This window comes from Pan paniscus, chromosome 18, assembly GCF_029289425.2.
Source record: "Pan paniscus chromosome 18, NHGRI_mPanPan1-v2.0_pri, whole genome shotgun sequence".
NCBI lineage: Eukaryota > Metazoa > Chordata > Mammalia > Primates > Hominidae > Pan > Pan paniscus.
Window position 1 is genome coordinate 55,979,897 of NC_073267.2, and position 16,487 is coordinate 55,996,383.

The window sequence follows — 16,487 nt, forward strand, 5'->3', positions numbered from 1 at the left end:
AGGGGAGGATGAGGTGATGGTTAATGGGTGCCAAAAAATAGAATGAATAAGATCTAGTATTTGACAGCTCAACAGTGTGACTAAAGTCAATAATAACTTAATTGTACATTTAAAAATAACTAAAACAGTATAATTATATTGTTTTTAACACAAAGGATAAATCCTTGAAGTGATGGATATCCTATTTACTGTGATATGATTATGATACATTGTATGCCTGTATCAAAATATCTCATGTACTCCATATCTACATCTACCTTGTACCCAAAAAATTAAAAATTAAAAATATACTTAAAAATTTAGTAGAAACATCCCTACATAGTAATGCAGTATACTATTCTCTGCTTCATGGTAGTACCTTATTGATGATTTCCAAAATGACTGTTTACACTTTTATCGATGTGCACCCTGTTCCTAATATCTGAAATGTTTTCCTTTACTATTCTGACAAATTTATTTTCTTCTTTTAAAACAGGTGGCTATGTGAAGTCTTCCTTGATTCTGGTGATTTTTTTAATTAATATCTTTATTCCCCAGATAACCAGGTGTCTCCTTCCTTGGGGCTGCCTTAGTATTTTATTAATTTTTCTACTGAATCTTTACCACCTGAACTGTACATTATTGCTTTACATGAATGTCCCCTTTGCTCCTACACAATAGGGGACAACTTGCAAATCATCTTTGTATAAACAGCCTTTATGTATTTTACTCAGCAATTATTTATGGAGTCCTGCTATATGTCAGGCACTAGGGCTTAAAGAATGAAAATGAAGCATATAGAAAAAATACAAAAAATTAGCCATGCATGGTGGTGTGTGCCTGTAATCCCAACTACTTGGGAGGCTGAGGCCGGACAATCGCTTGAACCTGGGAGGCAGAGGTGGCAGTGAGCCGAGATTGCACCATTGCACTCCAGCCTGGGCAACAAGAGTGAAATTCCATCTCAAAAAAATTAAAAAAAAAAAGAAGTCATTTTAAGAAGTTTTCTCTGGCTATTAGAATATACTAGTGCTCCTGTTTTTAAAGAGACATACTGTCAATCGACTTATTCTATGACTACAGTTTTTACCTTCTTCTTGCCCATTTACTACATATTTTGTCTTACAGTCTGTAGCCCCAGATACATGACTGCCACCATTCTCTGCGTGATTCTTGGAGATCTTCTGTAAAAATTAATAACAACAATGAGTTTCAAGAAGATGAAAAAGAAGTAGTAGTTACATAAAGATTTCCCAAACACTTTCTTTTAAAGAAGGTGTTTTTCATTCAGATAACTTCAAAATAAGAAAAGCATGTGTTGGGAACCTAAATTATTCAATAGAGAACCTTACATAGATAGGCTGTCTAAATCAAACTTATTTTTTATCTTCACAGGGCTACTACCTCTGCACACCCAGACTAAAAGCCTACAAGAAATATATTCACAGACCAAATAATAACTTACGTGCATATTGCAGCAAGAGACTAACTTCATAATTCCTAACTCCACCCTACATTCCCAACCAAAAATAAAAGACCATTTAAAATATGACATAACACACTTGGTGTTACACTTAAAGCATTAAATATTTAAATATTTAATACTAAATATTTAAAAGATTTCTAGTTACAGAAAATGTAAATGTTAAGACAGCACAATAAGAAACATGTGGCGTACATCATGTTGCGTTTAAACAGAACATGGTAGAAGCTCCTTCATTTAGATAAACAAGGGCTTGGAGAAATCTACACAGTCTTTGATATTTTTACTGATAGAAAAAATGGTTGAATACAACCACAAAGCAATGAGAAAACCTTTAGTTTATGTCTACATATAAGTAAGCAAATATTAGATATAGTAAGCAACACTCTCCCAATAAAAAAAAAACTTCAACAAAGTATATCAAGCCTTAGTATAAAAAGCAGAACAAGGCTGGGCGCGGTGGCTCATGCCTGTAATCTCAGCACTTTGGGAGGCCGTGGCGGGTGGATCACCTGCAGTCTCAAACTCCTGTTGGAGACCCACCAGGCCAACATGGCAAAACCCCACCTCTACTAAAAATATAAAAATTAGCTGGGTGTGGTGGCATGCTCCTGTAATCCCAGCTACTCCGAAGGCTGAGGTAGGAGAAGCCCCTGAACCCAGGAGACGAAGATTTCAGTGAGCCAATATCACGCCATTGCACTCCAGCCTGGGCGAGAAGAGTGAAACTCCATCTCAAAAAAAAAGAAGCAGAACAAGAACATTCAGAACATTCATTTGTGAAGCATTTAAAATGTGCCAGGCAACTTAATTTCACATTTTCTTTTCTACACATTATACTAATAAAAATAATGATGATGATGAAGATGATGATGGTAACCCCACTTTCTGGTCATTCCAGGATGTTAACAAGAACATGATGAACAGATGAGATCCATTGTTTCCTCTCTGTCCAGAATGTCCTCCTCCTAGACTTTCCCATGGCTGGCTCCTTTCATCCTTTAGTTGACAGTTTCAATGTCACATGCGGAAACATCTCCTCTGACTATAGAACTTTACTGCCACTCCCATCCCCATGCTAACTACAAACCTCTCCAATAATCTCTGTCTTCTCCGTTTTCTTTATAGGAAGCACATTCAACTTATAAGACTGGGTTATTTACTTGTTTTTCTCTTCTTGCTGCTGTAACCTAAGCCCCCATCATCGATATTCAGTCTCTAGTTGCCTAGCAGAGTTGGTGCTCAACAGCAGAAATTCACTCAAGGTCAAAACACTTAAATATCCATGGGAATGTCTCAAGCACCAAACCACTAGATTCCTAGAAGAGTTCTCTAGTAATAGTTTGCTGAAACTCCATGTTCCCCAAACTAGAAATCCACATGCCCACTCTGACTTTCCCAAACTTTTCTTGATGCTATTGTCATTTTATTGTCCTCCGAGTTTACATGAAGCATCCTCAATACTTATTGAGCCACCTGTGGATCACTTTATTATACTTTATATAATACTTATTGAATTATAATACTTATTGAATACCCCTGTGGATCACTTTATTATACATTAGTGTACACACTTTCAAGTTTACAAAATGCTTTCCAATTTTTTAGCACATTTGTTCATTACACATGCCTAAGAGGTACATACTAGTACCCTTTTTATGAAGGGCATCACTCGACATTCAAATAGGTTAAATAATTTTTACCAGAAATTCATAGCTAGTAAGTAAAAGCACCAGGATAACAACATGTCTTTTGACCAACTTGGTGCTGGTATCACAATACAGCTACTGCTTCTAAGAAGCCAGGCCCCTTCATCTCTTTCTACTGTTGTCACCTTAGAATAGTCTTCATTTACCATAAAGGTACTCAATGTTTTCTTTTTTAAAATATGATTTCTACTTAATAAAACACCACTAAACCAAACTACTGTGTTTATAGCTTCACTTATTTACAACTCCCCATGCTTTTGCTTCTTCTGAAATTTTTTTGCAGATCTATACTAGTCAATCCAAACACGGTAGTATTTTAAGTCCCAGGCATTGTCTTTTCAGGTTTCAAGTTGTACAAAACTACAGTCCAAACTCTTTCTCTCTGAATCTCATTAGCACTTTTACACATCCAGGTAGGACACAGAATCATGCATTCAGCCATATATCGACATGGAACAATTTTTTAGTTTCTAGATAAACTTAACTTTAGAGCCCAAACTGATTCCTTGTGACTTCTAACCCTGATATTTTTTGCGCTATATGACACTGGCTTTTTACACGAATCCTCCAAATTAACAGATTTGTACTATGCAGCAGTGATATACTTTGTACATAACTACTGTACTAATTATGGGCTGATAATGGAAGAATATAAATTTTTTGAGATGGAGTCTTGCTTTGTTGACCAGGCTGGAGTGCAGTGGCACGATCTCAACTCACTGCAACCTCCACCTCCTGGGTTCAAGTGATTCTTCTGCCTCAGCCTCCTGAGGAGCTAGGATTACAGGTGCACACCACCCCATCTGGCTAATTTTTGTATTTTTTTTAGTAGAGACTAGGTTTTGCCATCTTGACCAGGCTGGTCTCAAACTTCTGACCTCTGGTGATCCACCCGCCTCGGCCTCCCAAAGTGCTGGGATTACAGGCGTGAACCACCTTGCCTGGCCAGAAAATAATTATTTATGGGCATATGCAGAGGTGCAAAAGTGAAGTGAAAGCATTCTCTTTTATGTTGTAATATCACTGAATGCTTATTTTCTAAAATAATAACTGCAGCAATAACAATAGATAATACCTTGCTGTCCAAATGTGATTGCATGTCTTCCTTTTGTCCTGATTTTACTGTGAATGGCATATCTATAAAATGTTATACACAGACACATTCATGAGAAAATTTATCACTATGAATTTTATATACCTATACAAGTTTGTCTTCACCCATAAATATTTCAGTGAAACAAAAGTAATAACAAAAAGAAAAAGAAAAAGAATTTCAGGGAATTGAGGAATTGAAGTAGTTTTAGGAAAAAGTTGGTAGTATAAAGAAAGACAGAAAAAAATTGTGGAAAAGAAATGAATATTATGTTTGGATCTATATAGTTCGGTGGTTTTTCTATTGAAAATACTTACTATACCCTGTTTTTCAGAGATATTCACTAACTTACCACCTCGAATATTTTTGAATCAAAATTAAATGTTTTCATTATTTGTGTGCTCTTGTGGAGCACTCTCAATAATACCCATACCATTTTGTCGTTTTCCATTTGCTGGCTCTGTTGCTTTCTCCTATTAAAAAGAAAAGAACAGCAACTTCAGAAAACATTGTATTTACTCACTCACCCACTCTGTCAGTAAGACAAAAAAAATGTGCTGTTTATCAAATCATAAGCAGTATTTGGGGAGAAGCTAAAAATATAAATAAAAGTCAGATCCTGCCTTATATTTCAGTGAGGGTAGAGATATATAAAAGGTAATAAAAACAGAAAAGTGTAATCCATGAGTTCTACAACTAAAGTGAATAAAGTAAGTACAGGCACAAGGAAGAGAACAATCAGTTCTACTTGGGAAGCTCAGGAAATGCTGCAAAGATAGAGCCATATTGTGAAACATAGACCAAGTACACAGTGAGGGTAGGAAGGGTTTCTAGACAGAGAAGCATGCTCAAAAGAAGCATGCACGAAAAGACAGGGCAAATGAAGGGTACCAAAATAATGCAGTAAAAGTGGAACATAGTCAGAGGGAATGGAATGGAGAGATAAAATGGGAGAATCAGGCCAAACCACAAGATATGGGCCACACTAGAGTGTGAACTTACCCCATCATGCAATGGGGAACAATTCAAAAGCAGATGAGTTATATATCATTATAAATATATTTTATGAAAGTCACCTTGGCAGCAACAAAAAGATAGAGATGAACATGGTGTGGGGAAGATTAAGAGTATTTCAAAATTATGAGTCAGAGAGTGAATTATGATAATGAGATATAAAAAATGCTTAGCAGGTAGAAAATATAGAATTTGCAAGGGACTGAACTGATGATTTGAGAAAGGGCTGAAAGGTAGAAATTTTCCTGCTTCATTGTTTCAGTGCTACTTACTAGGTGTTATTTCCTAGGATGATGAAACCAGATGACAGAGTAGATTACAAAACATCAGGAAAGGGTCAAGGACAATGTCTTCAGTGTGGGACATAACAAATTTGAGGCACCCAGAAAGCAAGAGTGGATGACCTTACTCAGGAAAAGCACATAATGTGAAGAAGAGGAATATTTTTAAATTATACTAAACTCAGAATTAAGTCATGCAAAACTATACACTTTTCTGAAATTTCGAAAATGAAAACAAGAGGAGAAAAAATCTTGAGATTCAAAATTTCTATTATATATTTCAACATTTGTTTCAAGGATATAAAATATACTTTTACTAATATACACAAATATTTATTTCTGAAATATTATGGTAATATGCATTTTAAATTGAATGAAAAGATGTAATTCTAAAACATCAACTCAAGATGCTGCTCAAGCAGGACCCCATATTCACATGAGGAGAGAAAATGGGGACTAAAAAATCAAGTCAGGCCAGGCACGGTGGCTCACTCCTGTAATCCCAACACTTATGGAGGCAGAGGCAAGAGGATAGCTTGAGTCCAGGTGTTTGAGACCTCCCTGGGCAATATAGTAAGACCCCATTCTCCACACACAAAAATCAAGTCAGCAGAATTCCTGAGTTTTAGAGATGCAAGAATTTATGTATAAGGTTTAACAACTATGAATACTAAAGTTAATAAAGCTTCCTGACAATAACATAAAATGTCTTTATTGCCAGAGATATTTTTAAAATTAGAAAATCATCTTCTAGAGATAACTGTTCATACTTTCTTGGAAATCTTAACTTTCTTATAATCCTATGATAACAGGTAGTTTATTTTAGAAAATCATAAATTTTGATTGCATTTTGATGTGTGCATGTGTGTCGATTATATACCAATATTATTAGAAATCAGAATACCTCCAGAAATAATTTCTGAATTTATCTCATTTACTTTAATATTTTTATTTATTTTTGTGGGTACATAATAGGTACATTATGTAATATCAATACATATTTATAAGATACATGAGATGTTTTGATATAGGCATGCAATGTGAAATAAGCACATCATGGAGAATGGAGTAACCATCCCCTCAAGCATTTATCCTGTGAGTTATAGGCAATCCAATTACATTCCTTAAGTTATTTAAAAATATACAATTATTATTGACTACACTCACCTTATTATGCTAACAATAGTAGGTCATATTCATCCTTTCTATTTTTTGTACCCATTAACCATCCCCAACTCCTGCCAAACCCCACTACCCTTCCCAGCCTCTGGTAACCATCCTTCTACTCTATGCACACAAGTTCAATTGTTTTGATTTTTAGAACCCAGAAACAAATGAAAACATGCAATGTTTGTCATTCTGTGTCAGGCTTATTCGACTTAACGATCTCCAGTTCCATCCACGATGTTGCAAATGATTGGATCTCATTCTTTTTATGGCTAAATAGTACTCCATTGTATATCTATACCATATTTTCTTTATCCATTCATCTGTTGATGGAACCTTAGGTTGCTTCCAAATCTCAGCTATTGTAAATGGTGCTGCAACAAACATAGGAGTGTAGTTATTTCTTTGATATATTGATTCCCTTTCTTTTGGATATATACACAGCAGTGGGATTGCTGGATCATATTGTAGCTCAATTTTTAGTTTTTTGAGGCATATCTGAACTGTTCTCCACAGTGGTTGTACTAATTTACATTCCCATCCATAGTGCACAAGGGTTCCCTTTTCTTCACATCCTCACCAGCATTTGTTGTTGCCTGTCTTTAGGATATAAGCCATTTGAGCTGAGGCGAGATAATATCTCATTGTAGTTTTGATTTGCATTTCTCTGATGATCAATGATGTTGAGTACCTTTTAATATGCCTGTTTTCCATTTGTGTGTCTTCCTTTGAGAAATGTCTGTTCAAATCTTTTGCCCATTTTTTGATTGGATTATTAGATATTTTTTCTATAGAGTTGTTTGAGCTTCTTACATATTCTGGTTATTAATCCCTTGTCAGATGGGTAGTTTGCAAACATTTTCTCCCATTCTGTGGATTGTCTCTTCATTTTGTTAACTGTGTCCTTTGCTGTGCAGAAGTTGTTTAACTTGATGTGATCTCATTTGTCCATTTTTGCTTTTGTTGCCTGTGCTTGTGGGGTATTGCTCAAGAAATTTTTACTTAGACTATTGTCCTAGAGATTTCCCCAAAGTTTTCTTATACCAGTTTCATAGTTTGAAGTCTTAGATTTAAGTCTTTAATCCATTTTTATTTGGCTTTTGTATATGGTGAGAGATAGGGGTCTAGGCGAGATGCGGTGGCTCCCGCCTATAATCCCAGCACTTTGGGAGGCTGAGGTGGGCGGATTACCTGAGGTCAGGAGTTTGAGACCAGCCTGGCCAACATGGTGAAACCCCTTCTCTACTAAAAATAGAAAAATTAGCCAGGCATAGTGGTGGGTGCCTGTAATCCCAGCTACTTGGGAGGCTGAGGCAAGAGAATCACTTGAACCCAGGAGGCAGAGTTGCAGTGAGCCAAGATCGTGCCACTGCACTCCAGCCTGGGTGACAGATTCAGACTCCATCTCAAAAACAAACAAACAAACAAAACAAAACAAAAAACCAAACAAACAAAAAAAAACATAGTGGTCTAGTTTCATTCTTCTGCATACAGATACCCAGTTTTCCCAGCACCATTTATTGAAGAGACTGTCTTTTCCCCCAGTGTATGTTCTTAGTGCCTTTTTCAAGTATATGTTCACTATAGGTATGTGGCTTTGTTTCTGGGTTCTCTATTCTGTTGCATTTGTCTGCTTTTATGACAATACCATGTGTCTGCTTTTATGACAGTACCATGATGTTTTGATTACTACAGCTTTGTAGTATAATTTAAAGTCAGGTAATGTGATTTCTCCAGATTTCTTATTTTTGCATAGGATAGCTTTGTCTACTCTGGGTCTTTTGTGGTCCCATATAAATTTTAGGACAGTTTTTTCTATTTCCATGAGGAATGTAATTGATATTTTGATGAGAATTGCATTGAATCTGTAGATTCTTTGAGGTAGTATGAAACTTTTAACAATATTGATTCTTCCAATTCATGAACATAGAATATTTTCCATTTTTTGGTGTTCTATTCCATTTCTTTACCAATGTTTTATGGTTTTCATTGTAGAGATATTTCACTTCTTGGGTTAAGTTAGTTCCTAGGTATTTAATTTTACATGTAGCTGTTGTAAATAAGATTACTTTCTTATTTCTTTTTCATATTGTTCACTGTTGGCATCTAGAAATGCTACCAATTTTTGTGCGTTAATCTTGTATCTTGCAACTTTACTGAATTCATGTATCAGTTCTAATAGTTTACTTGTGGAGTCTTTAGGTTTTGTCACATATAAGATCATATCATCTATAAACAAGGATAATTTGACTTTCTCCTTTCCAGCTGGAAGTCCCTTATATCTTTCTCTTGTCTGATTGTGCTGGCTAGAACTTCCAGTACTATTTTGAATAACAGTGATGACAGTGAGCATTCTTGTCGGTTCCACATCTTAAAGGAAACCCAAATTTGGGTTCCCCATTCAGTACAATACTAGCTGTGGGTCTGTCATACATGGCTTTTATTGTTGAGGTATGCTCCTTCCATATCCAGTTGAGGGTTTTTATCATGAAGGGATGTTGAATGTTATCAAATGCTTTTTTGGCATCAATTAAAATTATCATATGCTTTTTATCCTTCATTCTGTTGATATGATGTATCATGCTGATTGATTTGCATATGTTGAACCATCCTTGCATCTCAGGGATGAATCCCACTTGGTTGTGATAAATGATCTTTTTAATATATTGTTGAATTCACTTTGAAAATATTCCATTGAGGATTTTTGCACTTTAAATATGTCATGCCACTCTCTCATGGCCTGTAAGGAGGATTCCACTGAAAAATCAGATTCCAGATGCATTGCAGCTCCATTGTCTGTTGTTTCTTTTCTCGTCCTGCTTTTAGAATCCTTTCTTTATCCTTGACCTTTGGCAGTTTGATTAACAAATGCTCTGAGGTAGTCTTCTTTGGGTTAAATCTGCTTGATGTTCTATGACCTTCTTGTACTTGGATATTAATATCTTTCTCCAGGTTTAAGAAGTTCTCTGTTATTATCCCTTTGAAAAAAAATTTCTTTCTTTCTTTCCTTTTTTTTTTTTTTTTTTGAGATGGAGTCTCACTCTGTTGCCCAGACTGGATTGCAGTGATGTGATCTCAGCTCACTGCAATCTCCACCTCCCAGATTCAAGTGATTCTTATACCTCAGCCTCCCAAGTAGCTGAGACTACAGGCATGTATCACCACACCTGGCTAATTTTTTTATTTTTAGTAGAGACGCGGTTTCACCATGTTGGCCAGGCTGGTCTCAAACTCTTGACCTCAGGTGATCCACCTTCCTTGGCCTACAAAAGTGCCAGGATGACAGGCTTAAGCCACCACGTCCAGCCTATATTTCTTGAAAAAGATGAAATTCTGTTTTTATAAGACTGGCTCTAATAAAGATGAACATTAGTGGTTTATTAGGGATATGGGCAGATCTGTCTAATTGCCACATCTCTGACAGCTGCTGTGTGAGGCTCATGAGTAGTGACTACTGAGTGGCCAGGACAGCAGCAGGTGCTGCAGGAACAGGTGCTTCCTCACTGGTCACTGTATCTTGAAAACCCATGGCCCATGTCCCAAGGCATGGAAAGAGTTGGGGGGAGCCTCCTCCCAGAAGCCACCATCACCTCAGGCCATGAGAAGTATTGCTAGACTACTGTCTATGTTCTCTTAAGGCCCAAGGTCTCTCAAGTCAGCTTGTCATAAATGCTGCCTGGCCTGGGACTCACCCTTCAAGGCTGTGGGCTCCCCTCTGGACCACAGCATGTCCAAAAATGCCATCCAAGAGTCAAGTCTTAGAATCAGGGACCTTTGAGAGCCCACTTGGTGCTCTACTCCCCACCCCCATGGCCGTGCTGGTGCCTAAGGTGCAAGACAAAGTCCCCTTTATTTTTCCTTCTGCTTTTCTTAAGCAGAAAATATTTTGCCCTATAGCCACCACAGCTGGTTATATGCTGAGTCTCACCTCAGGCCAGCAAGTCACAGAGGCTCACCCAAGGCCTTCGATGTAGTACCTGGGTGTCACCGTTGTTTATTAAGGGCCTAAGGGCCCTTTAGTCAACAGGTGAGGAATACTGCCAGTCCAGGACTGGGTCCTTTCCTTCAAGGCAGCGGGTTCCCTTCTGGCCCAGGGTGTGTCTAGAAATGTCATCAGAGAGCCAGGGCCTAGAATGGGGGCTCCCAACTCTGACCAGTGCCCTATCTTGCTGCTGTGGCTCAGCTAGTATCTTAGATGTAAAACAAAGTGCTCCCCGCTCTGTCTTCTCCTCTCCTCAGGCAGAAGGAAGGGGCCTTTATCGGAGCTGTGAGCTGTGCAGCCTGAGGTTAGGGGAGGGTTGATGCCAACATTCCCTTGGCTACCCCAGCTGGTATCTCAATATGGCATATCTTCCCCACCCAGCTTGTTGTCTCTTGGCCTAGCTCAGCACTAGGACTCATCTGTGAGTTGCAGTCCTTATGGCCTAGACTGTCTTTTGACATTACTTGGAGACACAGGGTGCTGTAGCCCTCAGTGGCAAGGTTTACAGGCACTTAAATTCAGACCACTGGGACTGGTGATTTTCCTCTGGCTAGGGCTGGTTTAAATGCTCCCTCCATGGGTGGACATCAGCTGAGTTTGGTCTAATTTTCCTTTTTGCTCTAACAGAACAGCACTGAGTTCATAGCCTCACACTTGCTGTGTTCTCCCTCCCCCAGCACTCAGAGACACTCTCCACACTACGTCAGGCTACTAGGGATGGGGGAGGGGTGATGTCAGCCATTCAGGACTTTAAAAAATCTCTTCAGTGCCTCTTTCAGTGACATTAAGTTAAAACTAAGTACTGTGAGTGTTCGCCTTACTTTTGGTTCTTATGAAGTTGTTTTTTCCTGTGTAGATAGTTGTTAACTTGGTGTCCTTGTGGTGGTGGGGAACAGTGGGATTTCTATTCCTCCATCTTCTTCCCTGAATTTATTTAAGAGGATTTTACCTTGAAATTTATTTTCTCACCGAATGGATAAATTAAGAACCTCCTTTATAAACCAGAAATTTTAACTAATGAAAAGATTAAATATAATGTATTTATTTATTTTCTTTATTCTCAGAAACATCTAAAACGGCTCTCAAGATTATATGAAAGAGTAAGATAAATTAGTTAAGTCATGGATATGCCAAACACTAAGTTAGAAAACTTAAACAAGAAGCAAGAGTCAAAAATTAAGAATTCATAGTAAATCTGATAAGGCCTAAAACAGATTTCACTGTGCATTATTTATAAACAAGGTTTTACTAGATCAAATATATGACATAACTTTGCTAAATTCAAAGATGTGAGGATATAAATTTCCTTTTTAAAAACTGATACATAATAGATGTGCATTTTTTGAAGTAAATGTGATAATTTGATACATTCACATAATCAAATCAGGGTAATTGGGGTACCCATCACCTTAGTTATCTTTTCTTTCAAATGTATAGTAGATTAATGTTAACTATAGTCACCCTTATATTTTCTTTCGGTTCTTCATAAAAATCAGCTATAAGACATTCAGAGGAATCTCAGCAATTTTTTTTATTACCTGTCTTTCTTTTCTTAATTTGCATTTAAAATAAGTTCTATCATATTTTATAATGTAAAGAGTTCCTGCGCTCATTAAATCCCACAGTTTCTGATGTGTTTTTACAATAATCTGACAACTTGACTCTGTTACTCAATCTTTACATTTATCTTGCCTCTCTTTAATAAATTCTTTCCCTTCATCCCCCTCTTCAGCTCCATATTCGTTAAGCTGCTGTTGTGGGTTGCTTTCTAATTCTTTAGCATAAGTTATTTCTATTCTGTTTCTCAAAAAGCTAAGGACAAATCATTGTATAAATTCAGCTCCTTCCAAGAAACAGAGAAAAAAAGAATAAATCTTGTAGGGCAATGATAGATGAATAAAAGTCTCACATAGCTACTACGTAGAAAGCTACACTAAGTATGCTGGCAGTAAAGACACATGGATTGAAAGAAGAGATGTTGTAGAGAATGTGTTCTAGGAGGAAAAACATAGGTTGGGATAAATCATTTTTAAAAGATTGGGAAGGAGGGAGAAAGAAAGAAACAAACAAACAAAAAGACATAACTTGACCAGTTAATCAAGTTTGAGCTTGAAAGAAAGCCAAGGAATAAAGCCAAAGCCAAGGAAAAGGAGAAAAACATCACATACAGTAAGGTACATGGAGAAATATAGATGTAGAGACTTTGGTTCATAGTATATTTCCAATAATACTGAGTAGTATTTATAACTAGCTTTTGGTAAACATTTCTGTGATATAGAATTGAATTGTATACTGTAAAACGAGACATTCAATTAGTTAAATATGGTCATATACCACTACCTAAAAGCTGGAACATTACTACCTCAGAGAGAGAAAAATGGAAAAAGAAATATTCCATTAACTTTCTACTTGGAGGAAAAATACTAATCAGAATTCTAAGCAGTAATATATGGGTTGAAAACATATATTTAGCAGAACATGGGTTGGGGCTTTTAAAAGTTTAAATATTTTAAATCTAAAATATTAATTTATGCTTATAGTTGGAAGACACTAGAAAAGATATTAACACTTTAACCCTCTTTCCTATTGATGATCTATTTCTAATTCATTTTCTTATTTATGACACACTTTTTCAATATAACTCATCTGAATTTATACATCCTAAATATTAAAAGGGAATATAAATTTAGGCTATATCTTATAAATGAATGGATTTATGTATTAGATATATTAGGCATATTATATTATTGCTAACATTCCATTATATAGAAATGCATTTGTCTGTTCATTCATAGTACTCCAGGCTACAAAAAAAAAAATTCCCTAACCTCCAGTAGCTCATAGTAATAAAGGAGTTTTTAAATGATTACTAAATAAATACAAAAACTTCTGAAACTTGAAATTTTAGCATGTGATGTAAGGATTTAGTTTGGATATTTTTAAGAACTACAATACAAATAATTCTGAAATTAAGTCCCACCATATGGTTATTAAGAGTCTTTGCTTCTAGAACTGGTTGTTATTTTGGACAAAGCAACTATTCTTCAATTAGGTGAAGAGTTTTAAATGTAGTCTTAATGAAATGACATAGAAAACACAGTGGAATCTCATTGTAATAAAGATTTTGAGAAACGAAATGTAAATTTCTGAATTTCCACAATTTTTTTAAAAATCAGAGGCAGGTTCTTGCTATGTTGCCCAGGCTCGTCTCAGACTCCTGGGTTCAAGCAATTCTGCCACCTCAGCCTCCTGAATAGCTTGGACTGCAGGCATGCACCACCATATCCAGCTAAATTTTCACAATTTCTAATATTATTTTAGTCTAGTTACATAACCAAGGATAGAAATAGGAAAAAATCTCACACCTAAAAACTATATATATCATACTAAAATAATGTGTCTAAGAAAGAAAAGTATATGCTATCTGCTGTACAGTTTTTGAACCAAAAGGCATCAAGGAGATTCCATGATTACTATAATAAGTAATTAGATCCATTAAAGACTTATTTAGGCATAAGTATTATAAAAGCCATCTTGGTATAATTTAAAAATCACACACAGTAAGAATACTTATTCAAATCAACCTTGACCAAATTTCAAACTTGCTCTATTATGAGAAAGCTTTGCCTAATATAATTTTCCTGTCACTATGTATTTTCCAGCCCATTCTTTTTTCACCCTCACTCCCTCTACATATTTGCCAAGTCTTTGTTATTTATCAAAGTAAAAAATGTTTGAAAATGTTTAGTCATGTTTCTATAAAATGGTTTTCTCTAATGAACTTTCCATAACCAACATAATACGATTATAAGTAGATTACTACTAAATTTCAAGAGAAAATGTTACAGAAAATTAGATTCAGAATGAGAAAATTAATTTTGCAAGAGACCTCTTTACCTCAGTATCAAAATCAAAGTCTTCATTAGCTGACATAGGTCGTGAGTCGTCAATAGATGGTTTGTTGAAAAGCCTTTAGAATAAAAATATACAACAAAAATGAGTGTGTTCATTTCTTTAAGCAATTTGAAGGTTCATAACTGGGTGCCCTCCCAAAACAAAACAAAAAAAAAAGTAAATCTTGTGGAAGGTCAGCCATCTGTATTTAAAATAATGTCTCTTAACATAATTAAAATTTGGCCTCTGTTGTGGGAAAGATCTTAATTACCTATTTCTACTTCCTCCTCTCCAAAGCTATGGAATAGTCCATGAAGACTCACCCTTAGTTCCATAACAAATCATGACAGCTAATATATTGGTAGAGCCTAAGAATAATTGGGCTTCACAAATTATTTGTCCTGGAGGCAGAACTTAAAATCCAAGTAATGGCTGACATAACTTTTGTTACCTGAACTGGAAGAAACCTGATAACTTAAAATAAAGTAAAAAGATCCACTGTCCCTTCTCCATGATCTATCTCTGGTTCAAAGACCAATCTGTGTCACTTGAAAATGGCAGTCCTGGTTCTTCTGCTTGGAAACCTCTTAAGGAGGCCCCCATTGCTTCCCTTTTCCTTAAAATAGTACAGAATCTTCCCTGACACATCTAAAATACTTGAAAGCTAAATGTATGAATGTCAAAGGACAAATGTATATATTGTTATTAAAAATACTCTTCCCGGAGATACTAAAACTTAATTATAAAATCTAATTATTTTCCCTAAATAGACTGCCAAATTCAGGGCCACATAAAGTACTAAGCTCTTAAAAACCTCCATAGGCACTCAGACACCAAAGGAGAGAGACTCCTGGAAAAACAGAGTCCTGGTAGTTGTATCTCTATTTCCCTGAGAACTATCTAAATATCTCCCCTCCTATGGGCTCCCACTTCCAGATCCCTCTTCTGCAGGGCTCTATGGCAGTCTCCAACCTTTAAATCTTCAGCCAATAAAAGCACAAATTCCTAAAAGAGTAAGCTCAAATGACCAAAAGACAGAGCTCTCAATTTTACTGCTGCTAGAAAGCAAGCTAAATGGAATTTCAGTCGTCTTCCCCCGGCATAGGCATGTTATCAACTACCAAACTGAAGGTCCATGACTGATTTGCCAGACAATCACGGAAATGGGAAGGACAATTGGTGAATTGGGAAAAGAGGCAGAGGTAAGAGGATACGTGCTCTGGGGCACAGATCTATATAGTTCAGGAAACTTCAGTCCTCTAGTAGTGGAGGGACTCTGAGCCATCCCTCTATAAGTTGGGGTGGAAGTAGATAATACTACAATTCAATCTGCTATAGAGACTCTTCTCAGTGGCTCAAATTCTTTTAACATCTTTCAATAGAAACTTCGAAGTTGGGTCAGTCACTCTAATTAAACAAACAAAAGAGCTACTTAAACATGCCTTTCTAGATAACTCCCAACATCCTGTATTCTTCATTACTATAATTTATCTTTATAAAACTTGTCATAAACCCCAATATTCACTTCTCTTTTCTAAAAACCTTATTCCTATCCAATCCAGTGTTATTTCTCTTCAAACATGGCCTTACCCTATTAATTTAATTCTTCTCCTCTTCCATTGGGTTCCCCAGCTAATTCCCTTCCTAGGCTCATCCACTGTGCTCACTAGACCCACTTTCCCTTTCTATTATTAAAACACTTACTAACAGGATGATAAAGAAGGAAGAGTAATGGGCTTTGAAATGAGTTCAAATCTCATTTCTGCCACTTCCTATATCCAAATAAGTCATCTTAATCTCTTTGAGTTTCAGATATTCCATCTGAACAACCACTTCACCAGAATGTTAAACACAGGTTGAAGTACTAGAGTTGATTAGTCACTAA

General features: G+C 36.3%; 2 protein-coding genes across 5 annotated transcripts in view; both read right to left on the reverse strand.

The window, feature by feature from the left end:
* Positions 1 to 4,739, reverse strand: part of LOC117976226 (coiled-coil domain-containing protein 144A-like) — a 49,216-nt gene extending 44,477 nt beyond the window's left edge. For 2 of the 4 annotated variants that reach the window (XM_034940090.4, XM_055099198.3), the window contains exons 1-2: positions 4,247 to 4,737; positions 1,070 to 1,163 (exon numbers count right to left, since the gene is read on the reverse strand). In XM_034940090.4, coding sequence (XP_034795981.3) covers positions 1,070 to 1,163; positions 4,247 to 4,306 — 154 coding nt within the window. In that variant the 5' untranslated portion in view covers positions 4,307 to 4,737. Of the gene's footprint in view, positions 1 to 1,069; positions 1,164 to 4,246 lie in introns of all 4 variants that reach the window. The other 2 variants (XM_055099199.2, XM_055099200.3) reach the window with 2 other exon arrangements.
* The window catches only part of LOC100974343 (putative ankyrin repeat domain-containing protein 26-like protein), a 51,288-nt gene continuing 39,047 nt past the window's right edge, over positions 4,247 to 16,487 (reverse strand). Inside the window, exons 8-9 of the mRNA XM_034940092.3 lie at positions 14,606 to 14,678; positions 4,247 to 4,737 (exon numbers count right to left, since the gene is read on the reverse strand). Of these exons, the coding sequence (XP_034795983.1) occupies positions 4,642 to 4,737; positions 14,606 to 14,678 (169 nt within the window). The 3' untranslated portion in view covers positions 4,247 to 4,641. The remainder of the gene's footprint in view (positions 4,738 to 14,605; positions 14,679 to 16,487) is intronic.